General features: G+C 39.6%; 1 protein-coding gene across 1 annotated transcript in view; it reads right to left on the bottom strand.

Moving 5' to 3' along the window:
- Positions 1-26,881, bottom strand: part of MYRIP (myosin VIIA and Rab interacting protein) — a 206,581-nt gene that overhangs the window by 30,370 nt on the left and 149,330 nt on the right. The window contains exons 4-11 of the mRNA XM_083874194.1: positions 21,994-22,130; positions 20,226-20,309; positions 19,509-19,606; positions 19,077-19,157; positions 17,360-17,509; positions 4,974-5,151; positions 3,997-4,092; positions 511-1,160 (exon numbers count right to left, since the gene is read on the bottom strand). Coding sequence (XP_083730320.1) covers positions 511-1,160; positions 3,997-4,092; positions 4,974-5,151; positions 17,360-17,509; positions 19,077-19,157; positions 19,509-19,606; positions 20,226-20,309; positions 21,994-22,130 — 1,474 coding nt within the window. The remainder of the gene's footprint in view (positions 1-510; positions 1,161-3,996; positions 4,093-4,973; positions 5,152-17,359; positions 17,510-19,076; positions 19,158-19,508; positions 19,607-20,225; positions 20,310-21,993; positions 22,131-26,881) is intronic.

Here is a 26,881-nt window from a genome sequence, read left to right as displayed (position 1 = left end):
CTCATCTTAAGGTGATCAATTAAAAGCAGACATCACTTGGACTGGATTTCACAAAAAGCCCTTTTTGAATTTCTGCTGCTCATTAGCTTTATCCCTAACCAGAATATTTGTAGACACTGCAGAGCAGATTGCCAGGCATATGAGTTGTTTCTTGTACCAAGAAAACAGAAGTTAAAAAAAAAAAAAGCAAAACAAAACCCCAGCAGAACAAAACAAGTGATTAATTAACATTTCTTGGCTGTTGACAAATCCTGAGGGACTTTTTCCTAAGAGCACTGTATTTTACAACATTAACCATGTCTTTGATTGGATAAAAGTGGCCTATCTGAGAAAAAAGGTAAAGCCTGTCTAACACCCTACTTTTCTTCTTATTTAGGAGACATGAAGAAGATAAAGCTTGCAAGAACACTCCACCTCCCACTCATGATTCACATGATATTGCCAGCATAGCTTAATTAGTTTTGCCCAGCTCTTCTTAAGAATGCATTTGGTAAGCTCAAACACAATTACCTGACTTAAATTCATCTTGTTGACTTTTGCCTGATTCTTCTCTTCACTTAAGTCTTCAGAGACAGCTTTGTTCTTCTTCCACCTTCTTGACCTCTTTTCTAAATCATAATGGACTTCTTCAGTCTCGCTGCTGTCTGAATACTCCAAGCTAGTTGCCTGTGGATTGAAATTTACATCTAGTTCTCCATGGAAGTGCTTCTTTTCCATTCTGGGCATATCACTTTGAGTTCTGCTTTGCAACCAGAGGGGTTTTCTAGGTCCTTTAGCTTCCTGGGAAGAGTTTACTGAAGATGTTTCCGAATCGGAGAACAGTGTCTCAGTGTTGGTGTATAACCCAGAGGAGGGGGAGGTCACTGCTTGGTACTGATCGTTGCCATAAACCCACTCAGTGCCATACTGGGAACCGGAGTAATAGAAGTCGTCTGGCAACTGTCGAGGTCTCCGCCGCAGCTTGTTCAAGGCCACGTTCCAGTCATAGTCATCCTCGCTGTCCGAGCCCATCTCGTCATAGGCAGACACAATGCTGGATTCGTTCTCCAAAGCTTTGAACACCTGACTCTTTGGTTTGGCGAGCATCCGGGGACGAGGCAGAGCGACGTTCTGCAAAGCCACCCAGTTTCCATCCGTGCTTTGGAAAACGGAAGGTGGGCCTATGAAAAGGAAACAAGAATGACTGTGATCACACTGTGAATGGCTGCTTTTATTTGCCACAGATTTAAAGTTTCAACAAAACTAACAAACAAATGCAAGTGCTGCTGCCACATGAACTCTCCCACGTTGAAAGCAACACTTCCCTACTGCTCAGAAGCCACCACTTTGAGTCATGATGACTAAAATGGGAGAGTACTTGGACCAAAGCTTTTTTCTAAAAGAATGATTAGGAAAGACTGATGGAACATAAGCACACAGGCATGTATAAATCCTGAGTTTTGCAAATGTCTTTGGTTCTGTGCGCAATTCTGATCCCTCACATGGAAAAGGAAAGATGGAAAAAGAATCAGAGAAGAGCAACAAAGGTTGTACCAGGCTCTGAAATAGTGTCCATTCAAGGAATGATTAAGTAAGCCAGAGCTCTGCCATCTGGAGGACAGAAGAGAGAGAGAATACATGCTAAAAGAGACCGGGGAATCTCTTCCAACATAATTACTAGATGGCATGAAGTGAAGCTAGAGAAATCAAGGTTCCAAACAAACAAAAGAAAGAAGTGGGACTCAACAGATCCCAGACCTATGGAGCTTCTTGCCTAAGGTTGTTCTGGATGCTTGAAATTATCTGTGATAAAACAGAGATGGCTATGAACATGGAGGAAAAATCCACTAAAATTTTCTAATAACAGAAAAACCCTTCTAGCTGAGATAGTCATTAAATTGAAAACTCTAGAGGTTCAGAGTCTGCTTAGAGGCAGTATGAAAAATACTTGCTTTGTCCTAACCTCATCCTTACCCTGCTGTTGTTGTATCACAGACTAAATACCAAATGAGATTTCTGCCTGATACAAGCATTGCTACTCTTGTATCCTTCCACATTTTCAGAGTGTGTTTTACAACTCCAACATAAAAACCAAAAGAAGTCATAAATATGGTCAGAAAGTGCTCTTTAACTATCGTAACTCTGAGAGTTGCATTTCTTCTAAATTTAGATTTGATTTCCAATAATAATTGAAAATTCCCCTCATGGGATATATGGATGTGTGATGACTCTGCCTTCTGCAGCACTTGAAAAATATATAATGCCATGGATTTACACAGTAGTCCAGCCTACTGAATGAACTTTTCAGGTTTTGGAGAAAAAAAACCCCACCCAAACAAGCTATCAATCATAAGAAACTTCTGCTTGTTTACTTTTCCCAACTATACTAACTAATCTAAGTATAGGGTATTCCTGAGAAAAAGAACTTGCCTTAAAATACCGTTTCTCCAAGCAAAACCAACAGCTCTGTAGGATATAGATCTCCAACAGGAACTGAATTCAGCTGCACCACATTACACAAATGTAATAGAGAGCCAAAACTTTTTTTCTCCCCCAAATCATATTCCCTAATTCTATTTAACACCACCACATGAGAATCAGTCAACCAACCTCAGTTAACTGAAGAAAGGACAGGATAATAGTTGATTACATCTTAGAGGACAAACAGGGTAGAAAGCCCCTGAGAACTCTATATTCAGAAAGCTGACTCAGTTTTATCCCAGTTTTATTCTATAATGTCAAGTGCTCCCTTCCTGATTTTTCAAAACAAAGTCACTTACTTGACAATTCTTTGGGCATAAGCTATAATTCATCCATGTGAAAAGGAAAAAAAAATTAAGTTTCATTGTAAGACTATTGATAAAGGGGGAGAAAAGTGACAATACCATAATTTGGCTCTTGAGTGACCATTTCAACAAATATAAACTGTAACCAAAATGAATTGTGAACTACTTTTTGGCTACATGCCTGAAAAGCCCATTGATGTCACCACACCAGACTCTTGGCTGAGATTTCTCTTGTTTTCTGTATCATAATACAAAACTGATTATTACTGCATAGGTGAGACTGTATTTACAGATACTAGAACAATCAACAATTTACTATTAACTCAACAGGCACCACAATTTCATCACAAATGTGGTTTTTAGAGGAGAGAAGCAGAACAAATCCTCTGCATAGAGCACCCGAAAAGAAACTGGGACAATTTGTTCTTCTGCTATGGTTAAGCAATTGTTAAATACTTAATTGCTCAACAGTTGAATGCAATGGGATTCAAGTGGGTTCTTAAATTTAAGCACCAAATTAACTGCTTTACTGAAAATAGGCTTTCTACTAAAATGCCCAGGAGAAGAACACTTTTGACAGTGGGTTGATTAAGAAATTCACAAAGTAACGAATACTTGGTTAAGTCAGGTTTTAATACTACTTTAATATTCATTTCTTTCACGGGGGAGGAGAAGTATTGAAATTGTCTAAATGTCAGTCTCCCCAGTTATCAACTGGCATTACAGATAAACAAATTGAACAGATGGGCAGCCCCAGTCCCTGGTCCCCACCAAACCCAAACACATATTTTAACTGCTTCTGCTTGCCAGCACCTAGTGAGGCAGCTGTGGGAGTTACAGCACCAGTGAACACATCCCACAAAAGAGAAGTTTTCTGCTTGTACAGCTGCATGAACCAATGTGCTACAGGGGTCAGATGGGTTCTACAGCTGCTACAAGAGAAGAACCAAGAACAAGCAGATTCTGCCATAGAATGACAACACTTGGAGCCAGGGAATGATGCTGTAACAAGTTCAGCTCTTCCCCTTGTGCAGCTGTAGGGGTAAAAACTAACCAACTCTATGGTGAGGGAGTTGCCTGGTGCTGCTCTCTTGTAGCCTCACAAATGCTTCAGCCAGAACAAGAGAGGCAGTGGAAATGGGACCACCCCAAAAGCAGGAGCCACAACTGCAGAAGCATAAGAAAGGGTTAGGTTGGAAGGGACCACAGTGGGTCAGCTGGTCCAACCAACCTGCACATGGCACAGGATTGCATCCAGGTTCTTGAATATCTTCAGTGAAGGGGACTCCACAGCATCTCTGGGCAACCTGTTCCAGCGCTTGGTCACCTGCGTAGTGAAGAAGTTCTTTCTCATATCCAGGTGGAACTTCCTGTGCATCAGTTTCTGCCTTTTGTCTCTTGTCCTATTGCTTGGCACCACTGAGCAGAGCCTAGCTCCATCCTCTGATACCCTCCCTTCAGATACTTATATACACTGATATCTTTTTTAGTTACAATCTGTCTTTATGTCATCTACAAGTAAGCAGGGAATTGCATTCTATCCCAGGGTGCTGATTCAGGAATGGAGCTAACTTGGGAAGCTGCCCACCATCCATCATCCATATTTACATCCATACCTAATACATGATGACAGAGGTCAGAGCCAGGGAAGCTGCTGGTCTGCAAAGTTCCTACTCACAAAGCTTTCTCAAACTAGTCTGGAAGCACCAGTGAGTAGGACTGCACAGAACACTGCATTTGTGAATTCATCAGGGTTGAAAATAAAGTTGTAAGGAGGAATTCTAAATGTGAATTATTTTAATGACCATGTAACCTTGTGAACAGTTACCCTGTGCCATGAAAGGGATACAGTGGGCTGCAAACTCCTTCAACTGGAGGACAGATTATCAATGAAAAAGAAGGGCCCTTGAGCTCTTGTGTCTTAGAAGCCCTGAAATGTATCCAAACTAGTTGTCTAAATTTTGCAACAGCCCAAAATCAACTTCACAAAGACACAAATTTTGAATAATTTTTTTTAAAAGAAAGTTAAGCAATGACATAGCCCAATGAAATTGTGACACGACAACATCTAATATACATTTTACATTTGACCTCTGAAAGCAGAGGTCAGCAGAAATGCCCTTGAGAAGGTCTTTGCTTTAAGTTGTGTTTATTCCACATGGGAGTGAGAACCAAAAAAAGAATCTTATTCGTACTAGAAATATTTACTTGTTTCATTTAGCCTGTCTACACTCTTCCAGCTGGGTAAAGCAGAGAGCTTGCGTTCCTTCTGCTTCCTGGACTGTCCCTTTTGCTGCCTCCGAAGAGCCTCGGTCACAGATGATGCAGGGTCTTGTCCTTTACTGGCTGTATCTTCACTAGCCAGGGAGAATGCAGACTGAGACCTCTGTGGGATTAAAAAATCAAAGAGTGCAATTTAAAAATAGAGGTATTTAATTATCCAACTCTTTATCATAATTAGTATTCAGTTACCCATGGAAGTGTGGGATCTGCTAACATCAAAAATGGGATTTAATGTATTCAAAAGAATTCAGCATTAGAGTGCTTATTTATGTGCATTTCTGATGCTATGCAAAGAGGCAGGAAATTGTTTATACTACCACGGACCAGATGGAGAGAAACAATTAAGGTGAAGTTGTTGGGAAGGCACTTGGTGAGGACTGATAACAAACTGCTTTGACTTAAGTTAGCCAGAAAGGGATCCCATTGTGGTGAGACATGATGATCTATTGTTGGCTCAACAGGCCATCTGGTGTAACAATTTGCAGAAGTTAAAAATTAAAAAAAAGCAAACAAACAGCCTGTTCCTCGGAAACAGATAGGCAACTCAACTGATTTTAATGCAGAATTCTGTTTGCTAGGACATACATACATAACACCCAATATGCTGAGCAGTTTTATGCCATCTTACTAATGAAATCAACTTAGCCTACAATTGCATATCCATTTAGTTCTAGGAGGGTAACATTTCAGAGCGTAATAAGGTAAAATACTGTTGTGATTGTTAATCAGCCTGGCTGCTACTGAGGGGAATGGTCTTGTCTTTGGTTCCACATAAACAGATTAGACATTTTAGTTTTCACCTGGGCACAGAGAAGTCAGTCAGTTACAATTTAAATTTAGCTCATTTTAAAAAGTTTTGAATGCTGTCAGTGTCCTGCTGATTTCAGTAGAAGTCACAGTTGCATATCAAATCACATATGTAGTTCTAGAAACAAGGCTTTCAGAACTTGAGTCAAGTTGCCTTCCCAGCAGAGTCAGTAGAAGACTGACTTCTATGCCAGATTTTCAAGTGGCTCAGCTGCTTTGCACAGGCCAAGTTGGCACTCTCAGATCTTTGCACATTTTTAGTGATGTTCAAATTACAAATAAATAACTAAATCTGTTCCTCTCAAAAGGGCCAATCTTTGCCTGTATCAGAGGTTTGCTTTGCACTAGTGCAGGTGAGGTAAAGGAGAACTTGACTTTCAGCTATTTTCAAGTCCCTTCAATTCCCAGGACAGCATAAGCATTGCTGGGAGTCCTGCTGGCTCGAAAGCCACACTTATACCGCTTTTTGGCTGCACCGCCTCTCATCCGAAATGCTCCTCTGTGGGACCCATGTACCGTGCCAGAAGATTTAATTAACAGCAAATCTTCCTGTATCCTTGGCTCACCAGTAAAAAGAAACAAAATTAAGCACAAGGGTTTAGTTTGGCTTCTGAACTCATGAAGAAAAGCCAGAATTATTGCACTGGAATAAAATATTTTCTGTAACTACAACGACTGCACAACTTTGTTAATCTTGTCCGTACAAAGACACAGGTCCTAACATGATGCATTGGAGTGTTTCCTTTTAAATATAGTGATATAAACTTTAGTGATTCACAACAAGCTTGAAGTAATTTTACTATAGGGAATCTTTCAGGTGCATCATTTTTACATGTCAGCAATATTCAAGAGTGTATTTAATCTCTTCCAAACCTTGAACTAGATCTTTCACTGATCAAGATCATCTGAATCCTTCTTAATTCTGAAAAAGTAATAAAATTAAACAATTTAATGCAATGCATACGGGTTCATAAATTGTTTCACTATAGGAAATTCACTCATAAACTTTGATTTCATCCTGGCAGGATATGTGGACAATATAAAAAATCCTGCCACAAATTTGCCACCTGAACTGTGCTGAGTTTTAACTGTGCTGTGGTTCACTTCACTTCATTGTAAAGCTAGAACTATCAAAACTGACATGCTTTCAATAAATTAGGCCTGGTGTCTGCCACATCTTTTAAAATCTTTGTGTTAAAGTTGGAAGAAGCAGGTTGTTGTGGCTGTCCATGAATATTCTCTTCAGGGCACATTCTTTTTCCACATACATATAGCAAACACGAGAGATAAGAGATGCTGAAGATGCTGAATCAGGAGTATCTATTTTCCCTTATTACCCAAAGAACTGGATCTTTAAGAAGAACAACACCAGGAAGAACTTGAGTAGTCTGTAAAACGATAACTGGAACTCGATAATGAGAGCTATCTGTATGTTTGACAGCTTTCCTGTTTTGTTTAGATGGCAGCTTCTTGTGTGCCTACTCACCATTCATAAACATCACAGTAAAGTGATGCCATTGCAGTGATGGCAGTGTCTGTTCTTTGCTCTCAATTCACCTAAGACCTGCCAGCAGCTTAACCCTGACAAGGCAGAATTTGGCCGGGGCTGCAAAAGCTCCTGAAGAAGTGGGGCACTCCTGCCCCCAGGACGATGCTTTGGCAGCAAAGCTGCAGCCAGCAGTGCCCAAGCAATTTCAAGCCAGCTCAGGTGCATCCACACTATAGGGCAGATAAAGCTTTCAGAAGGACTAGGAGGGAACAACAGCTTGAAGGATTTAAAAAAGAGAAGATGAACAGCCTGAAGGATGAAAGGAGCTGAAAAACAAGGAAGCACAGAAAAGGAAGTGGACACAATCCCATGTGGTGCAGTAGCCTAGGATCTGAAATAAGCTCAACCAAACAAGCTTATATAGCAAAAAGCTGATTTTTTAAAATCGTGTGCTACAACCTTTGGGTCAGATCAGAGGGAACCTGCTCTCCATAGTTTCTGAAAAGTTTCTGTGGAGCAGGAAATTGGTATTAGGCAGGAACTACTGCTAAGAAATTTTCCCAGGAAATCCAGTTGAAATACAGCAAGGGGTAAAGCTTTTTTTGCCTCCTAAGCTTGGCTTGAGGCCATCCTCATTATTTTTCTACACTTTATGTGAATTTTTGATAAAATCTGTCTTGGACTGCTCTGCTAGAAGTACCACCTCTTCTCACTGAGGATGGTTCAATGTAACAGAAGGCTCAAGGAGAGAAAAGTAATGGCATGATGAAATAGCTTGGCTGCACCCCTGCATTTAGATCCTGAAAATGAAAGACGCTGTTGAACTTGCACTCTTCACTAGTACATTTGCAGTTGTTTGTAGTTCTTATTGAGAGATTGAAATGATTGATCATTTCAATCAATCAAAGAAGTACCAATGTTCTAATAAGCTCCAATTCAGAAGAATAGATAAAAGTAGAGGATTAGGTTATTTCTTGCTCTGAAAGTTAGTTTTAGGTAGGGATGGAGGGAGAGATAGTAGAATTGTGTTTTACTCAGACAAGTGGGGGGGGGGGGAAAGAAAGCATAAACATTCATCCCTGAGCAGTTCAAACCACTGGTAGCACTGATAATGACACAAAAAAGGAGTGTCAATAGTCAAGCTTGGTGTAGGAACAGGACAGAAGCACATCCTGGCATGAGAACAAATCAGTCTAAATTGACTGCATTTTTCAGAGCACAAAAGTAAATGTTTGTCTACAAGTTTATCTCCAATCAATTAGCAGTCATTAGATCACGACTCTATCTGAAATGCAAATGACCTCAAGACCTCCTTTTGTTGATTTTACAAATAAAGAGCAAACTAGAAAGTTAGTTATTTGGTGTGAGGCAACACAGCAAAAGCCCTCATCTTGGCTGGCACATTTGCATCAACTTAAATTCAGCCATTACCACTAACTCCACAGCCCTACAGCTGCAGCACGGGCTACATCCTATTCCCCTGTGGGTGGATTTCACTGCTGCACTGACCTGGGCAGGCAGCAGAAGCACACATTACTGTGCTGCATCAGTGCCTTTCTTCTTCACAGAGGTAACAGCCCGTCTGTAGACCCATAGGGGATGTCTTCCCTTGGGGACATTTGTATGGAAAGCAAAACACTGAAAATAAGGGAACAGGTTTGAGAAGCCTGCCTGGGGGCTGATGCTCCATGTGGTTTCCCTGTGAATGGATGCACGGAAGTACTGGAGGTAAGGCTGGCAACCCTGGTAGGTTCTTGGATTGGTTTGCTTAGGAACAAGGGATTTTTACTGGCCAAATGAAGGAACCGTGTCCCTCAAGCTTTTTCAGCTGCCTACATGCTTGGACTGCAACAAGATCTCAGGGAAGAAGAACCAAAAGTATATTAAAAAAACCAAAACACAGGAGCCTAGATAAAATTTTCAAAAGAAGGCAGGAATGTAGGAACTTTGGTTCTGATTTATAAAGACATGAGATGTCAAGAAAGGAGCTAAAGATACTTGGCGTATTTCCTAGCCAGAAGCTCTTCCTCAGCAAATAAAAACCCTGACCCATCCAGCAAGTGCTATTTTAGGTGTATTTATGTGTTACAAATGACCAGACTGCCCTGTAAGTTAGCAGTCAGACACTGCTGGTTTCTGCAGTAAATTGGTGCATCAGCAGATGGCAGTGCAGCCCCGCGGATCATTTGCTGCGCTCTGCACACACCCTGCAGGGGCAGGTGCTGCATGCTGGAGTCCTGGGCAGTGCAGCACAGCTCACAAAATACAGCTGGGGTATTGACAGGCATTCCCAGACACTTGAGTTAGATGAGTTCCCCACCAAATCCTACCTAGCGGTACCTCCTGCAACATTTTTGTTTCAATTACAGACACATTATTATCCTTTTTTTTTTTTTTTTTTTTTTTTTTTTTTTTTTTTTTTTTTTATCCCTCTTCATGGATTTCTGTTGCATAGTTTATAATGTCTGGATGGAGCGAACTCAGCCTTCATTTTTCAATGAACTAGAACTAACAGGAATCATCTAATTCATTGATGGCCTTGCATAAAAAAATTTAAAAAGAAAATGAAGTGGTTTCTGAAGATTAAAGAAGGAAGGAGTGAATAAAAAGTAATCCTATCTTCTATTACTTAATAAATATAAATATTCCATTTTCTATCAGTAACAATTTACGAGCTCATCTTCTGAACACCAAATAAATAAAAGCAAAACAAGTAACCAAAAGCAAGAACAACCTTATAAACCACTATAAAGAATATTGAGTCTAATGTTGATAATCTAGAGATCCTCTACCTTGAATGACTGGAGATCCTCTACCTTGAATGACTGCCTCATATGTATGCATATTTTTTAAAGAGACAACATGAAGATTTTGTAATAGAAGATTAATAGTATGAGTTTTCACCAAAAGATGAAAAAGAATTCCTCTTTCTCCTAAAGAAAAGCCAAAATGGTAGTTCCAAATAGGTCCCAAAAGCATCTGATGGGACTTCACAACTGGGTCACACCTGTTTTTTTCCTCCAGTTCCCTCCTGTTTCACCCTGTTTCCACCCTTACATTATGCTTTGGTCTGGTATAACTAATGAAACAGTAATTTATTCTGCAATTATTTGGAATGATCAATGACTCTCCCAGGTTTAGGAGGGACTGGGAACCCTGGGTGCCACAAGGCAGCTGCAGGGTCACCACAGCAGGCCCTTGCAGGCACAGGGATCTCAACACCCATGCTGAGGGCCGGTACCTCTGGATTTGGGCAGCAGAATCCTGTGCTGGGCAAGCTCTGACCTGAGCAGCAGCTGCTAAGTTGGGCTTTGAGGACTACCTTGTTTATTCAGGGAAGCAACCTAGAACTGACATATTAAACTCAGATGACTTAAATGCAACCTTATTGATCCCCTCTCATCCCTTGCAAATTCTGCAGCTATGCTTGCAAATCCCCTTCTCAGCTGTGCTCTGTGAATATAATCAATACACAGAAAGAACCAGCAGGTCTGGTAGCAAATACAGTAGCAATCCCCAGGCATTAACAGCTTATGCATCCTTTGGTAAGAAAACTCCCACACCAGGAAGGAGACAGTATGAGCTTGCAAATGGTGCCACTCTGCCACAGCCTATTTATCCTGGAAGTGATTTTTGCTCTGCTCAAATGTATGCAGTCCAGACATCTAGCAGTGGGAGTGAAATATCAAGGGTTTCGAGCATCTGTTCCTTAGTTAATCTTGTATGTGGCAATGGATCTGTTAACAACTTTCTGAAAAAGGGCAAGAACAGGCAGATGAATAGATTTTCACACCCGATTGAAAGAAAATTCCCTCCTAACCACCCCTTGTGGATATCCCAGCCATCAGGGCAAACCCATGAACAGCAGGCTGGGAGAAAGCAAAGATGACTGGTCCCTCTTGTGCAAAAGCCTTAGAACATATGTCTTCCTAGGGTCTACCCAAGCTGGCTTTTTGCTCACTAGTGAAAGACATATCCTGGTTGCAACGAATTGCTTCCATCCTTCTAGTGGCCTCTTAGATATCTGATTCCCTTAAAAGCACTGTTCCTTTAAAAAGGTTACAAAAATAATGATTAGCTAATCAGGAATGGGTCTGTCAGTAGGATGAATTACACAGCCCTGTATTCCTCAACAAATCCATTGCTGGTGGGCATACCACTAGCTCTACACGATCACTTATAGTGTAAAAAGAAGGAAAAAAAAGCTGGCCCCACATGTGAAAGTGCTACTGCTTTGTTTGCAAGCAATTTGTAAGCACGTAATAATGGATATTTCATATTGATCCCAGAATATGAGTATAAACATCCTTTTATTATACTTATGGGGTTAACAATTTAGGAAAGTGCTAGGAGCATAAAATATCATAGTTTGATCAATGTAATGAATTTATGTGAACAAGTCTATTGAATTTTGTGGAACAGAGGCTAGATTTTCCAATGCAACTGTAATGCATCCAATGCCTTTACAAGGTTATCCTTAGGCATTTAGCCATTACTGCTCCTCAGATGCTCACCCAGAGCTCATTCTTTTTCCCTCCTTCCACGCTTTGAATATTGTACGACATGTCCTGAAAAAACCTAAACAATGAAATTAAGAACAAACAGGGAAGATACTTCCCAGTTTGAAGACACTGAGAGCTCAGTTAGTATCCTGTGGTGACAGTATTGCCATTTTATTTGCAGAAGAAAAAGAGGAAGAGCAAAAGGCAGATCTCTGGTTCTGGTGTAAGATAGGAGGATTTTGCTTTGCTACTAGCACACCTCTCTGGAAGAGTGCTTGTGTATAAGTGGGTAGGAGGAGGAGGCGACTTGGCACCCACATTTCAGGTGTAATTGCAGCCTTACACATAAACACATTCATTTTTTTCAAGTGAATACTCTTCACTAAACACAACCATTCTTTTTTCATCCATCTCTAGGTGTCTCAGTTCCCTGCGCAACCTTTCATGTCCTGCTCTGACCCTCATCTACAAAGCTGTGCTCAGCAGATGGGCACTCGCCCATCAGAGAGAATCACTGTATCTTCTACTCAAACACCAGAGGAAGCCTTAAGTGTTCTGTGATTATTTACTTCTTCCTCTGGCAATATACACCCTGATTTAATCTAAAAATAAAGTAAGGTTTGTCAGGTAGCCTAGCTCTGAGCATCACAGATTTTAAGTTAGACCTGAAAATTCTGCAAAACCCAGGAATGTATTACGATAGCATCTTTAAAACAAAATAAAGCTGAAAGAACATATGAGCCTAATTATTTGGAAAATAACATTATACAATGACCATCCTTCTCCATCCTTTCTCCTACTCCCTCTTTCATCTCTTAAAACTTATCTTGGTTTGCTGACAGTATGCGCAATGCAGCTGAATGCAGGCCTGCATGGGCTTGATCATGTACCTAGCATCCAAAACTGTCTTGTAAGTTTGTCAAGTGCATGGATAGCACTGTGAAACCAAACATCCGTAATCTTATGCTAGACATACATCTCAAGAAGAATTACAAACTCAAGCTACACAAAAAACTTTAAAAGGACAGTGCTGTCATGTTTAGCCTTGCACTGCTTATTTAGCAATCTGAGTCTTAAAATCCAGCTCTAGTTGCTGAGTCAGAATCACAGACTAGTTGTATCCTATCCTTCTGCAGCAGTGGAAGGAGGGAAATCAACCAGTATACCATGGACAGAGCCTTCTTAATCTGAAATCCAGATTGTTTTTGCAGTGAGATTACAATGTTACAGTGTCACCTGTGGAGTCAGCAGACGCCAGCATTATTTGTAACCTGGAAAGTACCGAAAGTTGGATCTTCAAATAATAAATATTAATGAAAAAGACATTATTTTTAGAGCATCAAGTGCTTTTCCATCTCAAAATGCACTGCTCTTTCCCATTCTGTGCAAAGAAAATGGTGCTGCAGTTGGCTTCTTTCAAAGGAAACAATTCAGCAAATAACTCGTTGGGATCCAGCTGATGGGCTTCTGGATGAATGCACACCTGTCTCACTGGAAATAGGTCCCAGCAATACATGCCATGCAACCTTCTGATGCCAGCTCTTATATAGAAGTTAAAAGCTCCATCTTCCCTCTGACATGACACATTTATTTATTAGACATAAATATGATATCTCTGATGCAGTCATTGACAGGTAGGAACTGATACCAGCTGGTACCAACAGCCTCCCTCATCTGAAATCACTCTCCCACTGTGCTGCATGACTGCTAAACAGGATTCCTCCCCAAAGAGGTCTTCTTCAAGCACTTTTGTTTGAAACTAACTTAAAAGGTATAGAGCACCTGTAAAACCTCCAGGGATTTCCAAAGCAGTGCTAGAGCTCAAGCTTGTGGAACCTTCCTTCTCTTTAAAACAAATCAAACAGAGAAAAAAAGGACGAAAAAATAAACAGCTGTCAGTACACTGTGGACCTTATAATTAGCTTAACCAGTATATTTCTGCTTCCCCTGAGTGCATCATAATGTGTATTTAATGAAATCCTCCTTTTCCCTATATCCCTAGCTGTTTTATATACCATAAATTATGGATGAGCTTCTGTTTATATATGCAATCTTTATGCTGTAAAATAAAGACCCCTAATACACAACACTTAAAGCACACCAGGGTGCCTTCAGTCCATCAATGTTTAAAAGGGATACAACTTGCCAACTGGTCGTTTGCTCTCTGGCTGGCAGTGATGTATGGTGGATGAACTGGACTGAGAGAGCAGAGAAGCATTTCTCCACTGCTCTGCACTCCTCCTATCCCAACACTCCACAGTCTTTGCTTATTGGTAATGAGAAACAGATGGTGCCATCCATCTCTTTTTATGAGATGAGGAAATAAAATATTCAGCCCTGTTTCACTATTTTTAGCCTGGGGAAAGGATCTCAAAAAAACCTAAGAGGGGAAAAAAAGGAGAAGACAATGTCTGTAGCTACTAACACGGCGTAGTACTGCAGCTAAACAATCAACACTATAGTTTGGAGGGGGGAAGTAAGGAACTTATTATTTAATTACTTCTTCAAAGCAAGTGGTTTTGAATGAGCAGGGAGGTAATGCGGGGCTTCCAGAGACCACTGGAAGTTTCTGGCTGATACGGATGAGTCGCACACAAATAGCTGTGATAAAAAGAAAAATTGCTTGACAGGTGAAACTGCAAGGTGATATCTGGGATTATTACAGCATCCCCTGATTCTGTAAGAAGTGACTTTGGTAATAAAAAGCAATGCAACAATAAACATGGGTTTCTAAAGGGCAGTGTTACAGCATATATTAGTCTTGTGTTATATATTATTAGTTTCATTGTGCTAACAAAAGTACATGCATTATCTTCAGCACAGAAGACAAAAAAAATTATTTCCTCTAAGACAAATTTTGAGTTTTAAATTATGAAATTCTGACTGGTTTAAGATTTGCTATCCATACCTTCCTTTCCCCCGCATGTCTGTCCTCCTGTTAATCATGTTTCTTCTTTTCTTTTATTTAATCTGTCCTGCCTCTGCTAATTTGTTAGCCTGGTACCAAAGAAATACTTGAACAGGGGAAGTTCTAGTTAAATAACTTTTATAGGGAAACAGGTTCACATATGTAACTCTGACAAAGTAATAGTATCCTTGGATTTCTTTGATAGAACAAAAACTTGTTTTTCCTCTTCCTTCTCTTGGGATTGTTGTGGCCACTGGGTCTGTCTGTAAAAACCTTGGTTACACTAGGGACACCTGTGCTAATAAATCTGTTGCAGCAGACCCCTCGTTAACTGTCGTGTGTACTAATAGTAAAAGGTTTTTATTATTACAGGCAGATCTCTGCTTAAACTAAGCTGTCACATACAGATCAATGTTAGGATGCATATACACAAATCAAGAGTTTGGTGTTTTTTTGTCAACAGAATGTCATCAGTTAAGAACTAAGAAAAATTCACTTATTATATTGGAATCCAAGAAGATTTGCTGTTACAGACTTGGACTCAAGAGTTCCTGGGAGGCAGTAAGGAGCTTTGCCTGGCATGTGCATAGGGCCTCTCTGACAGCTTCTGTAGAAGCTAAGTTTTGTTTTAAAAAAAAAAATTGCAATTCTTTTGACAGAAAACATAACTTTCTCACATAATATACAGAAGAAAAAGTGATGTGGTTTAGTCCTGGAAATCTACTGACAGATGCATGCTTCCCATTTGTTGCTGAATGAAACAAAGTGGAATGGAAAATAATCTCAGAAAAAGGAATTTGAATTGTTTCAGCACTGTTGATGAGAATCAAGCAGGCTGTATGTGCTCTATGTTTGCCTTTCATTAGACTTTCCAGTAGGCCCAGGTTCTGTGACTTTAATTGTGCTAACAGCCTAACATAACTGCAACTATCTTAGCTATCGGAATGACTGGAGCTATACTTCTTTTACAAGGGTGTCTGGTCATAATAATAAAATTCTCTACTCAGAACAAAGCAAAAATAAGCAACTACACACTTCAAAGGGGAAAAGAATAAGATAACAAAACCCTAGCACAGCAAAAGGCAGAAACTAAATTTATGGGAGAGATGAAACAAGTCACAGCAAGTGGCCAAATTCATTCGCATTCCTTAAAGCATTGTGGGAAGACAATTGGAACAAATGGTGGAAAATGTGGCAAAAGGCCCTGTACAGAGGTAGAGTGTTCTTATAAAATACTCTACACATCTGGATCTCTAGTACTGACTGATGGCTACAGAGGTTTTGAAGTTGTTTGCACCTTGGTGTGACATTTCTGCTTCTCCAGTGTTTTTCACCAAGTCTACTATAACTCAAACCAATGAGCCTCCCTCTGGCAAAAAAAATCAGGACTAAATTGTTACTTCAGAAGATAATTTCAAAATGTGTTGAGTTCAAAGTTAACTCTCCAAATGCTGAACAGGCTTCTGGTATAATAACTGAGGAGTTGAACAGCATGTTTCTCTGAGTCCTGTCCTTAAACTTAAGAAAGAAAACTTGTTTAAGTCAGACACAAAATTAACTCTCTCTCTCCTGGCTTTTATATTCCACAAACAACTTGCCTAGGAACAACAGAGCAAAGCACTTAAATCACGCTCACCCTAACTTCTGATCACTTATTAACAGTGGTGCATTACAGGCAACACCCATTCATTTTGCAAATAGGTAGAAGACTAGGATACAAATCTGTATCTCAGCAACTCTGGCTCGCAGTCAATATTCTGGTATAAATCTGTTCTCACTGGGAGTGTAAGCGAGCAAACTTAGCTGGGAACTAGGACATAGCCCACGTTCAGTTCTGGGGTTCTGCTTAGCGGGGGAGAGGTGGTTACTGAAACAGTAGCAGGACACTTGGGAGCAGCAGCTTAAACCACAGTGTCAAAATGAACTGGAACTAACTCATCTGTCACTGTCTTCCCTCTCTGATTGTCAAAGTGCTTGTCCAGGCCTACAGCTTATTTTCACTTCTTTTTACTTGCTGCTCTTCTAAAACTGTTACTAATGTAGCTTGTCAGATTTTCTTTAGCTTTATAACAGGAGATAAAGATGTGCTGAGAAATAAGTGGAAGGAAGAAACACTCCTTAGTGTAAGATATAAATGGTGCTCTGCAGCTGAGTTTACTTTTTTGTTACTGGTGGTGGCTGTTTTCTGTAAGATGGCTAAGGAGAACAAGAAACATTACAGAAACCTAACTTTATACAAAAGAATGTAACACTCGGCAAAGACCTACATAAAGGTTAAGTGAGCAGAAACACTGTTCTGAGGAATAAACACTGAGGCATTTGAGTCCTGTTAACATTCAAATCAAGCAGTGAGACTTCTCATATCACAAACTTAGTTCTCCCCAACACAGTCACCAAAACAACACAATGTTGGTGATGCACCTCCATGGTCTGTGGGATGTTAGGAAACCATGAAACTGAGTGACAGTTTGTCCAGCCATAGAATTAACGCTTGTTCTCTACGAGTCTCTACGTACCATTCCAGGCAGTAAGTATAGTTATTTATAACTGCAATCTTCTGGTTTTGTGCCCCAGAAAACATGAGCAGTTGTGCTGTGCCACTCACCCACAAGGTGTAGGACCCCCTGCGGCTCCCTGGGAAGGTCAGCATGCTCTGGTCCGAGACAGCGCCGGACGCCAGGCCGCTGCTCCGCGACGGCGGCCACTCCAAGTCGCCCTCGCCATGCTCGGGTTTGCTTTTCTGCTTCTTTATAATCTGCACGGTAGGGGAGAAACAGGGTGGGAGGGGACAGAAAAATGCTGCTCGGGAAATACTGTCTGAGCCATATGGAGAAGATCTAGATGAACCCTGTCTCAAGGCAAGCTCCCCAGGAAAAACATCTGATTTTCCCTTTTTTTCTGGCTCCAGCTCATGCAATTATTTCTCATCTGAAGTCCTACCGCTTGCAAGTACATAAGCATCCATGGAACATATAACAGTGCCTGTAGGAATACCAGAGGTGAATTACATAAACATAGAAACCTGTTGCTACAGTAACACTTTAGCAGCATCTAAGTGTCAAAGTATTTTCTCAGACAACACTTTTTGCCAAGAAACATAAAATACTAGAGATGAGGGGAATTTCAAAGGCTCCCATGGCATGCAGACACATTCTAGTGAGAACAATGAGGTCTAAGGTCTCTAGAAACTATTTTTGGTTTTGAAAATCTACGCCATCTTGAGAGAGAGAGCATGCTTATGTCTCCCTACACTGACAGATTATATCCTGCTACACTTCGTTTCCACAATTCAAATATAAAATATCTACAGGCCATTATTCTGTGGCATAAAAGACCTTGTTAGGTAGCTCTTGATAAAAACAGTAGCAATTCAAGCTTGGCTGAGAGAGACTCTGGACCATGAAAGACCCAATAAACAGACTTACTTGATAATCTAACATTGCCATTAAAAAAGAAGGCAGATTATTTTCCAGTGAGCTGCTGCTCTTCTGGCTTTTCTTGATAGCCCTATAAACAACATGTTCCTCTTCTGGTGTGTGATCCATACACTGTTAAATGCCACAGCCTATACAAAGATGTGGCATCTAGCTTATTTCACATGGAAGGAGACTAACTTAGCAGAGTGGTTACTTTACTGACCACAGGACCTTAACAGTGATCTGTTCATGCTCATCTGGCCTTACTCCAAATTGTCCAGACAAACTCAAGAGGTATTTTTTTCCCACTAACCCTCTACTTTCATTCTTCCAGCCACGAGCTTTGCAGGGAGAAGAATGAGCTTTACATAAAAAGCTATAGAATTCAGACACACCAAGGGTTCTGTGATTTTTTGAGTCTCTCTCTCACAGCATCATTAAGAGAATTCTGTGTTAATGATTGGCGTTGTTTTCTTTGAACATGTTGCAGACACAGGGTTCAGTAGAGCATCATACTTCTTTTACACTGGCCAACCTTAACTTTTGGGAAGTGATGTATACGGTTGAGGGCCAAACCTTTTCACATTAGAAAACTTTGTGCCTATGGGGAAGTGAAATACAGATGTCAAATTCCATCAAGCAAGGATCTTCCCTTCCAAGAAAGGACATCACAAACCTCAGAGAGAGATATCTCTCAGCTCTGAACATGCTCAGGAGGTTAGGCATGGGATTGATCTTACTTATTAACTGATCTCTGTCAGGCATAGTTGATGAAGCCTACACTGTTGCAGTTCACCTACTTTACTTTCTATGTTAGGTGTCATCCTTTTTGTTGTTAGCAGTGTTTGAGGTCTAAAATATTGTGTTTTGGCGATTAAACACAGGGGGAAAAAAAGCATGTCATACCTTCTGCACAATGGTTGTGGCCAGCTCTTCTATGAGGTCCTCCTTGTGCTCCTGCAAGTAACAAGCTTCATTCTGCTTGTCCTGCATGAAAACGAATAACTGTATTTGCAAAAATCATGTAAAAACAGCCTTCCCACAGAAAATGAATAGATTGGAAAATGGGTAATATGCCCTATTGGCACTGTGGGAAGAAATTATAGGCACTTAAGAGTAGATGTCATCTTCTGAAATGCAATGGGTGTCTTGGATACCAGTTCATAAAACCCATGCCCAACTCTTTAGGTATATCATGAGACAGTCATTACTTCATCATGTTTTTGTTTATATCTACTTGTAGATACATCTACTTGGTTTGTACCACTACTCAAATAAAAAGAAACATGATTGTCCTATTTAAATCAATGCTTTTTTTTTTTTTTTTTAAAGTGTTACCAGGCTGTCACTGTAGGTCTCTGCTTTAGAAATAGCTTCTTCCACTGCTTCCTCTGCAACACGTAAGGCCACAGCAAGGGTATCCATCATGCTGTGTCCTAGATAAAGAATAAGATAAAACCACCATGTTCTTTACATATACACATTTTGCATAATGAGCTCCAAAATTCAGATTTATATTCTGGACTCATATTCAAATCTTAAATTGTTCACAAAAAAGTTATTTCTTCAATCCATAAATATGCACAGTAAAATAAAAAAACTTAAGACAGAGAAATTTGTTGCAATCTTTAAGTTTCTGCTTAAATGCAAATCTTAGATACAATAAAACATAGTGTTTTACGTTGCTTATTTTAGACTGTAGCAAAATAGTTTGGAGAAAATAACTGAAAGAAAAATTGTGATGTTCCTATAAGCAGGAAAAACAAAATTTAAGAAAGAGAATGAAAAAAAATTACGAGCATAGGAAAGGAAATGGGAGGGAAGTAACAAAAACTGAACATCAAGAAAATCACACCAGAAAAGGCATGTAGTAGGTGTAAGGCTGAAGCAAGATGTCACAGCATGGTATGCAAAAGAGTCTGAGTGTCTTGCTGAACAGTTCAGCCAAAATATTGTTGGATCTGCGGACAAGGCTTACCAGCACTCTAAGCTACTTGTCCAGTAATTCAAAGTGTAAGGACTGTTATTTAATCAAATGAGATTTTAGTAGCATACCTTCTGTCTGTTGGTAGAAGGTAGAGTCACTGCCACAAATGCTTCCTTCATTCTCAAAGCTTCCTTCATACAAACTTCCTTCTGCTAAAAAAAAGACAGATTCATGTGTTACTATAAGAAGTACCCATTAACAACAGAGGCATTAGATTAGAATATTCACTTAAGATATGGTGGCACCGTACACAATGAGGGACACGTGGAAAATTCTTCCTAGCTGTTGCTGTTGGATAAATCATGACAGCAGGAGCTTTTCTACAAAACATGACTGCTTTTATATCATAGACCTCTCATTCATTTTGAAAGGAAAAACCTGTTACTACAGTAAAAAAGAGATGAAGAAGCTACTAGGCATAAAACTTACATGGCAGAAGTTAAGTACAGGGAATTTGACTTTACTATGACATTTGGGGTAGAAATAGACTCTACACTTTAAAGGGCAATGCTGTATAAATAAAGCAAAACTCAGACACCTATACTAGTGTTTCTCTTCAAAGGGAACAAAAGACCTAAGAGTCACAGGGATAGCAGAAGAAAGTTAGCAATGACATTTAGACTCAAAGGCCTTCCTCAGAAAGGTCTAACCAAGAGGGGCACATGCCACTGCAACTCATCATTGCATTGTTCACACTTCCATTCGAGCATCCATTCACTGAGACTATGGTTAAAAAAAGGCAGCACGTCATGTAAAAGTTTGGGAGCATCCCTGGCCACAGTTTTTACTTCCATTGTCCTACTTCTGCCATAACTGAAACAAGATTTATTTGTCCTCATACATATTTGTTCTCAGTTGTTAAAGAATCTTCCAATGAAATATGAATTTGATACCCAAAAGGAAAAAGACTAATAAATCACAATTTAGTAAATAGGTCACTTCTCCCTAGAAGCTTTTACGTCGATTTTCATAATGCATGAAAATAATAAATAATAAATTCCACCTTAATTTTCTACTCAGGACTACGGAGTTTACTTACCATCCTATATATTTTCAGAAAAAAGACAAAGTAAGGACTATAGAAAAATTACAGTCTCTGTACAAATTTTGAAAGAATTACAAGAGTAAATTATCTGGCCCAGTAAATCCAGTGAAATGTCAAATATTCAGCTAGTTGTAGTCTAAGTAATTTGCTGAAGTTATCAGTATGACACCAAACTCCACTTCTTCACCCTTTTTTCTGACTCCAATCACTCTTCTTATGGGGTGGGGCATTAGAACAGCATAGTTTGGGATGAATTGTGTCTTCACTTAAAAGGTTGATGCCAATACTTTATCAGTATCTTTTACCTGTTTCCAAACATTGATACAAAAATAAAATGTGGCCAGTTTCAGATCCTTAAGCATGCAAAACTCTAAGTAAGGAAATGTCAGTTTTGGTCAACTGAATGTATCTCATGTTAATCAAATTTTGCTTCAAACACCATAGAAATATGCCTATGGTCAGATGTTGAATACGAAATTATTTTCTCATTCTTTGACTGCTCAGAAATGTGATAAATTTGGGGACACAAGCTGGAATACAAATTGCAATTTACTTTATAGACAGTTCTTCTGTATCAGTGACATAATTAAGATCAAACATTGCTTGAATTCTTAAACAGCTCTCTAGACACTTCATCCTTTTCTCTCTCCACTGAGCTATTTCTTTCACAAACAAGAAAATTGCAATAGTAAAAATACTATTGAAATAATCACAGAATTCCCATTGTCTCAGCTTCTGTGTTAAAGTAGATAAGAATAAATCTTATAAGAAATCAACACAGCTGTTCTTACCTATTGCATCAGGACAAAGTCCACTCTCCAGTCGATGCTTCTTGTACAAGTTCTTCAGGACCTTGGCACTTCCAAAACACTTAAAGCGGCTTTTGACATTGTTATAGTACCAATCCAGAGACTGGGTCCTTAGGAGTCTAAAACAGAAAAATAAACCACATATTTGGAATGATTCTACAACAAATAAATGTGAGAAAAAAATCTTTTAGGCCTCAGATCACAAACCTATTAATTTATGAATAGTTCTTTATTGTTTGTACTTTGCAAGCGTGTGCAAGTGTGGAATACTAAGGCAAGAAAAAACCCAACAGATTAAGCCATAAGTAAATTCTTCAGATTACTCAAGGGTTTATTTGGTTTTGGTACTATCAGACTAGGTGGTCTCTCCTTTTACATTATAATGCTCATGCTACGACGTCTTAAAAAGTACAAACAAGCCTTGGAATAGCACAGGGCTTAAAAATAGTTTTCATTTACACAGATTTACAGATAACGTAAAAACTCACCAGCCCATCAATGTACCACAAACCCCCTTCATTTACATAAAAATACGTCACTGCTTTTATCTTCGAAAACAAGAGTAGACAAAGCCTAACAGAGGACCTCAAAGCAGAATGAACTGCAGTTTGCTTTCTCACTTTCAACAGGAAGCATCACTGACAACAGTAATTCATCTTAACAGACTTGTCCGCAGAGCTCAGATACTTTATAAAGCCATGAGATACTGGCAAGCTCTGTATTCTTTCGAGTGTGGCATGTGGCAACTTGCTTCACCCATTCCTTCAGCAGTGCATGGAGAGAACCTGTGCCGTATTTCCAGGCAAAAAACAACCTCAGGTGACCTCAGATCTGAACATTTCCTACTGAGGGTGGCACTGGTGGGCACTAGGGTTCCACGTATAAGTTAAAACTGATTTATTCTTAGCAGCAGATTTAGGTGAACAAAAGGCTAATGTCAGTGCTCAGGGTCAATACATGAACCCCCAAAGAAATTATGTCACCACCAGGAGGGCTGGACTGTCAGGATTTCCAGACTTCAACATATTTAGATTATTTAACTCCATTTTTTAAACCCAGGGCCAGGTGTGAAAAACAAAATAAAAGGACAGGCCCACTGTCACCTTTAAATTTTCCTTCAGGGACTCTGGACTTTTTGTAAAGTGTAAGCCAAGTGACAATGCACAATTTTTGTTTTGTCACCTACTGACAGACTGGAAATGTAGTTCTTACTCAGCACCAAACCTCAGGAGATACAAACAAACAGACATGCTGAGCCTGGGGTTCAACTATGTGTTTTCAGTCTGTATCCAGACTTTCTATGTTCCAGTATACTTATAAAAAGGAACATCCACTTAATGAAAAGCAGAACATCATGATGGAGTCCACTTATCTGTCATCATCAGAAAGTGCTTAGTAGCAAACACCAGCAGTGGGAAATTAAAAATAAAAATCAATGAACCCTGTCGTATTCAAACTGTGAACCCTTAAAGTTACATTAGAAGACAACTGAAGAAAAAGCTTGTAATGGAACAGAAGTCTATTTTTTTCTGCATTGTGTCTCAGCAAGCAGATGCAGGAGAGATGTTTACAGATAATGTAAGAGTATCAGCCCTTTAATATCTATTTGCACTGTAATATCCCAAGCCTAACTATGGTTACCAAGAGGCTGATTAGTTCCAATATTCACCATTCTACAAATATCACTAACATGTGGCAAGGGCAAAATTCCTTTTTTTTTTTTTTTTTTTTTAATCCTTACATGTGGTGCACAGATGACTCTGATGAAACACAAGTGTCCAGAGTACAAGCAATGGGAAGGATGCCTTGGTTTATCCATGAAATACAGGGTTTCTGAATTGCCAAAATGTTGCCACCAAGAGATCTGCTATGATGCCTGTCCAAGACCTGACCCACTGACCAGAGGTTTGCTACTGGCAGAGTGTTGAATCAGAATGAAGGAAAATTTCTCTCCCAAACCTGCAATTCTTTGGCATTTTGAGAACCTGCCTTTTTTTGTGGGCAGGAAACACTTGCTCTCACGTAAACTGCATCAGAATACTACGTCTTCTGCTTGCTGAATTTCATTCACTTTTGTCCACTGAGTTTCTACAGAATCTGACAAGGTAAAATTTCAGTCAATAGCACAGTCACAATAATTAAGAAAGATCAAACTGCATGACTGAGTTGGAGCTGGCTTAGCAAGAGGTGTTGACCAGCAAGGATGCTCTTCTGCCCAGTAAATTCAGCTTTCTCCCAGCTGCCCACAAAAAAGTATTGCAGCACCACCACCACTAGGGGACTCACGGCACTGGGAGTCCGCAAATGTATTGTTTTAAGGCTTTGAAGATCCTTACTAACTCCCTCAGCAAGTTTACCAAGTAACCTCAGCTGTACTAGCTCAAAATGCTAAACTTGTCATCTTGGAAGCCAAGTAGACCCAGTTCTTAATATTCAGACAGAGTGACAAGATAAAAAACAGAGAGTCACCTATCTTTGAATGCTCTGTGCGAGTTAAGATAGCCAGTTATGAATGCTGACCTAGCAGCTTGGGAAAACAAAAGATGTGATTCATTGCAAGCTTGCTTCCTCATCTTTTTCCCTGCGTCACCATGTTTTTTCTGGGTTTGATCAATACTTTTTGTATAAAAGCAGAAAGCTAACAGCACTAGTTTCTTGATGAGGTGAGAATGCTTTGCAACTAAAACAGGTTTTTTATTTGTAATGATAACATTTTCCGTATGTGAAGTTTGGAAGATTCAAAAGGATAGAGATTATACATCTCAAGGCAACCGTGAAAGGAGATGCCTCTTTGTACTAGTTAATCTGTGTAAACACAAAGATTTTTTTATTTCTTTTTTTTTTTTTTTCTTTAGGTTTACTCGTTGCTGTAGGATTAACACTGTGAGTAATCTAATCATCTCATGCTTCCCTCCTATGAGTTGGAGAGCTACCAACACTCCAAATTTATGCCTAGGTCCTGAACATGTTTTATAACAGATTACAATGCCTTCTCTAAAGCTTTTCAGCCTCTTAACTTTCAAATAAGTCACAATGTCCCTGCTGATTCCTCCTACGGAGAAAGGATTTGAAGAAGAGAGAACTTCTCTTATAGATACTAAAATAAAGGACCCACTCAAAAGAGAAATAAGAGCATTTTCACCTCATTTCAAAATCCTTTAATGCTGACCTATATTTTAAAGCTGTTTTCTGCAAAAGCGGTCCGTGAGTCCAGAATAATGAAAGACCATGACAGTGCTAGGCTTAAATTGTTGGAATGAAACACTCCCCTTATTACCTTTAACAGAAAGTGTGCAAGTTCTCTCTGTGAAATAGAAGTTCACACTTAAAGGATATTATTTGTCTGCATTTTAAAGAAGCAGGACTGGTTGAAGCCATTTCCTGCTCTTTCTGTGCAACGAAGACTGTTACGTTTTTATTGATAAATAGCTTTAAACACTAAGGACATTATTTATGTTATATAATATTGCCATGGATTTGAGTTGTATTTTTGATATGCTTTTGGCAGAGGACAATACTGTGATTTTAAAATTCTGTCTTACTAGAAAGAAAGTGGGAAAGCCAGGAAGATGCTTTTGATTTCACATTAAAACTTGAACAAGTATTATAAAACCCCTGTCCTTTTTTTAGTGCTTGTCTTAATTAAGCAGCACCATGAGAAAGGATTAAAATCTTTACAACTGGTTTTCAGTACACTTCTCACCTAAAGCACTAAATAGTAAAGTTCTAGCCCTTTCTTCAGGAAAAAAAGTACACCAGCTGTGTAGGAAAGTGGGGACATGAACCACCTCCTTCATTATTAGTGATGACCAGAAGACAATCACATGAAAAGACATAATTCACACAGTCCTCAAAACATAGGGGATTCTTTAGTGACTGATTTGCCACTTATTTCTTTTTTCTTCTAAAAAATTGAGAGGTTTTACTTGGTCTAAAGACAATATGGAGCTTCTGCAAGAACTTTTCTCTACAAGGTAGTACCAATTTAACACATATGACCTTAATATGTATTCATAATACAAGCTGGACTACAAAGTGTTTTATAACAACATTTTGTGGGAAATTTCCCCCACAAGATGAACTAGTCTCTTACTGAGCTGCAGTCTAGCTTTTCATACCCGTGTTAAGATATCTTCCATAGTTCTGTGCCAACACTCAGGCCAGTAAACTGTTCTAGTCCCTCAGACGTCATGCTGTGCTTCTCCTGCTGTGCCCATGACCTACTACAGCATCCAGCCTCAGGTCACTCAAGATCTGCATTCAGCAAGTGATTAGTTTAACTTAGGAATGGAGTTGCTTTACAATTCTTAGACCTTTTTACTTTTGCGAATGTGATAATTTTTTAAAATTAAGAAAATTTAAAAGGCCAATCAAACCCATCTCTGAAATACAGGACTATGCACAGGTCAGAACTGCTGCTCTGTGGGGAGGCTCCAAAGCACAACGCAACCACATCAAACTTAAGAAATATTGTAAATGCAAATTGTCAGTGGAAAAGCAACATCAATGTTTAGTTTTCACTCTTTGAAAGCATTCCCTGGGCTCATTGAACTGCCTTGAGATTCAGCCAGGAGTGAAGTGATGGAGGGGGTGGGAGCCAGGATGATTGAGCTCTGTCAAAGCTGGGACACCATGACTCCCTGTGAGCAGACTTGCTTAGCCAGATGCTGGGCTGGAGACAGAGCTATACTGCAGTTAAACATTGCTGCCTTTAACTCTGATGTTCCCCCAAGAGCGGTGACTGCTGCTGCAGGACTGACATCCTTGAAGTCTCCCTCCTCCTGGGGAGCTGCACATCCATCTCCCTCTGGCTGCATCAGTGCCATGTTATGCATCAGTGGTTGGGAAACTCCAGCTAATACAGACTAAG

Source organism: Zosterops lateralis, assembly GCF_965231275.1.
Source record: "Zosterops lateralis genome assembly, chromosome: 1".
In the NCBI taxonomy this organism is placed as follows: domain Eukaryota; kingdom Metazoa; phylum Chordata; class Aves; order Passeriformes; family Zosteropidae; genus Zosterops; species Zosterops lateralis.
This window is presented reverse-complemented; position numbering and strand designations above follow the sequence as displayed.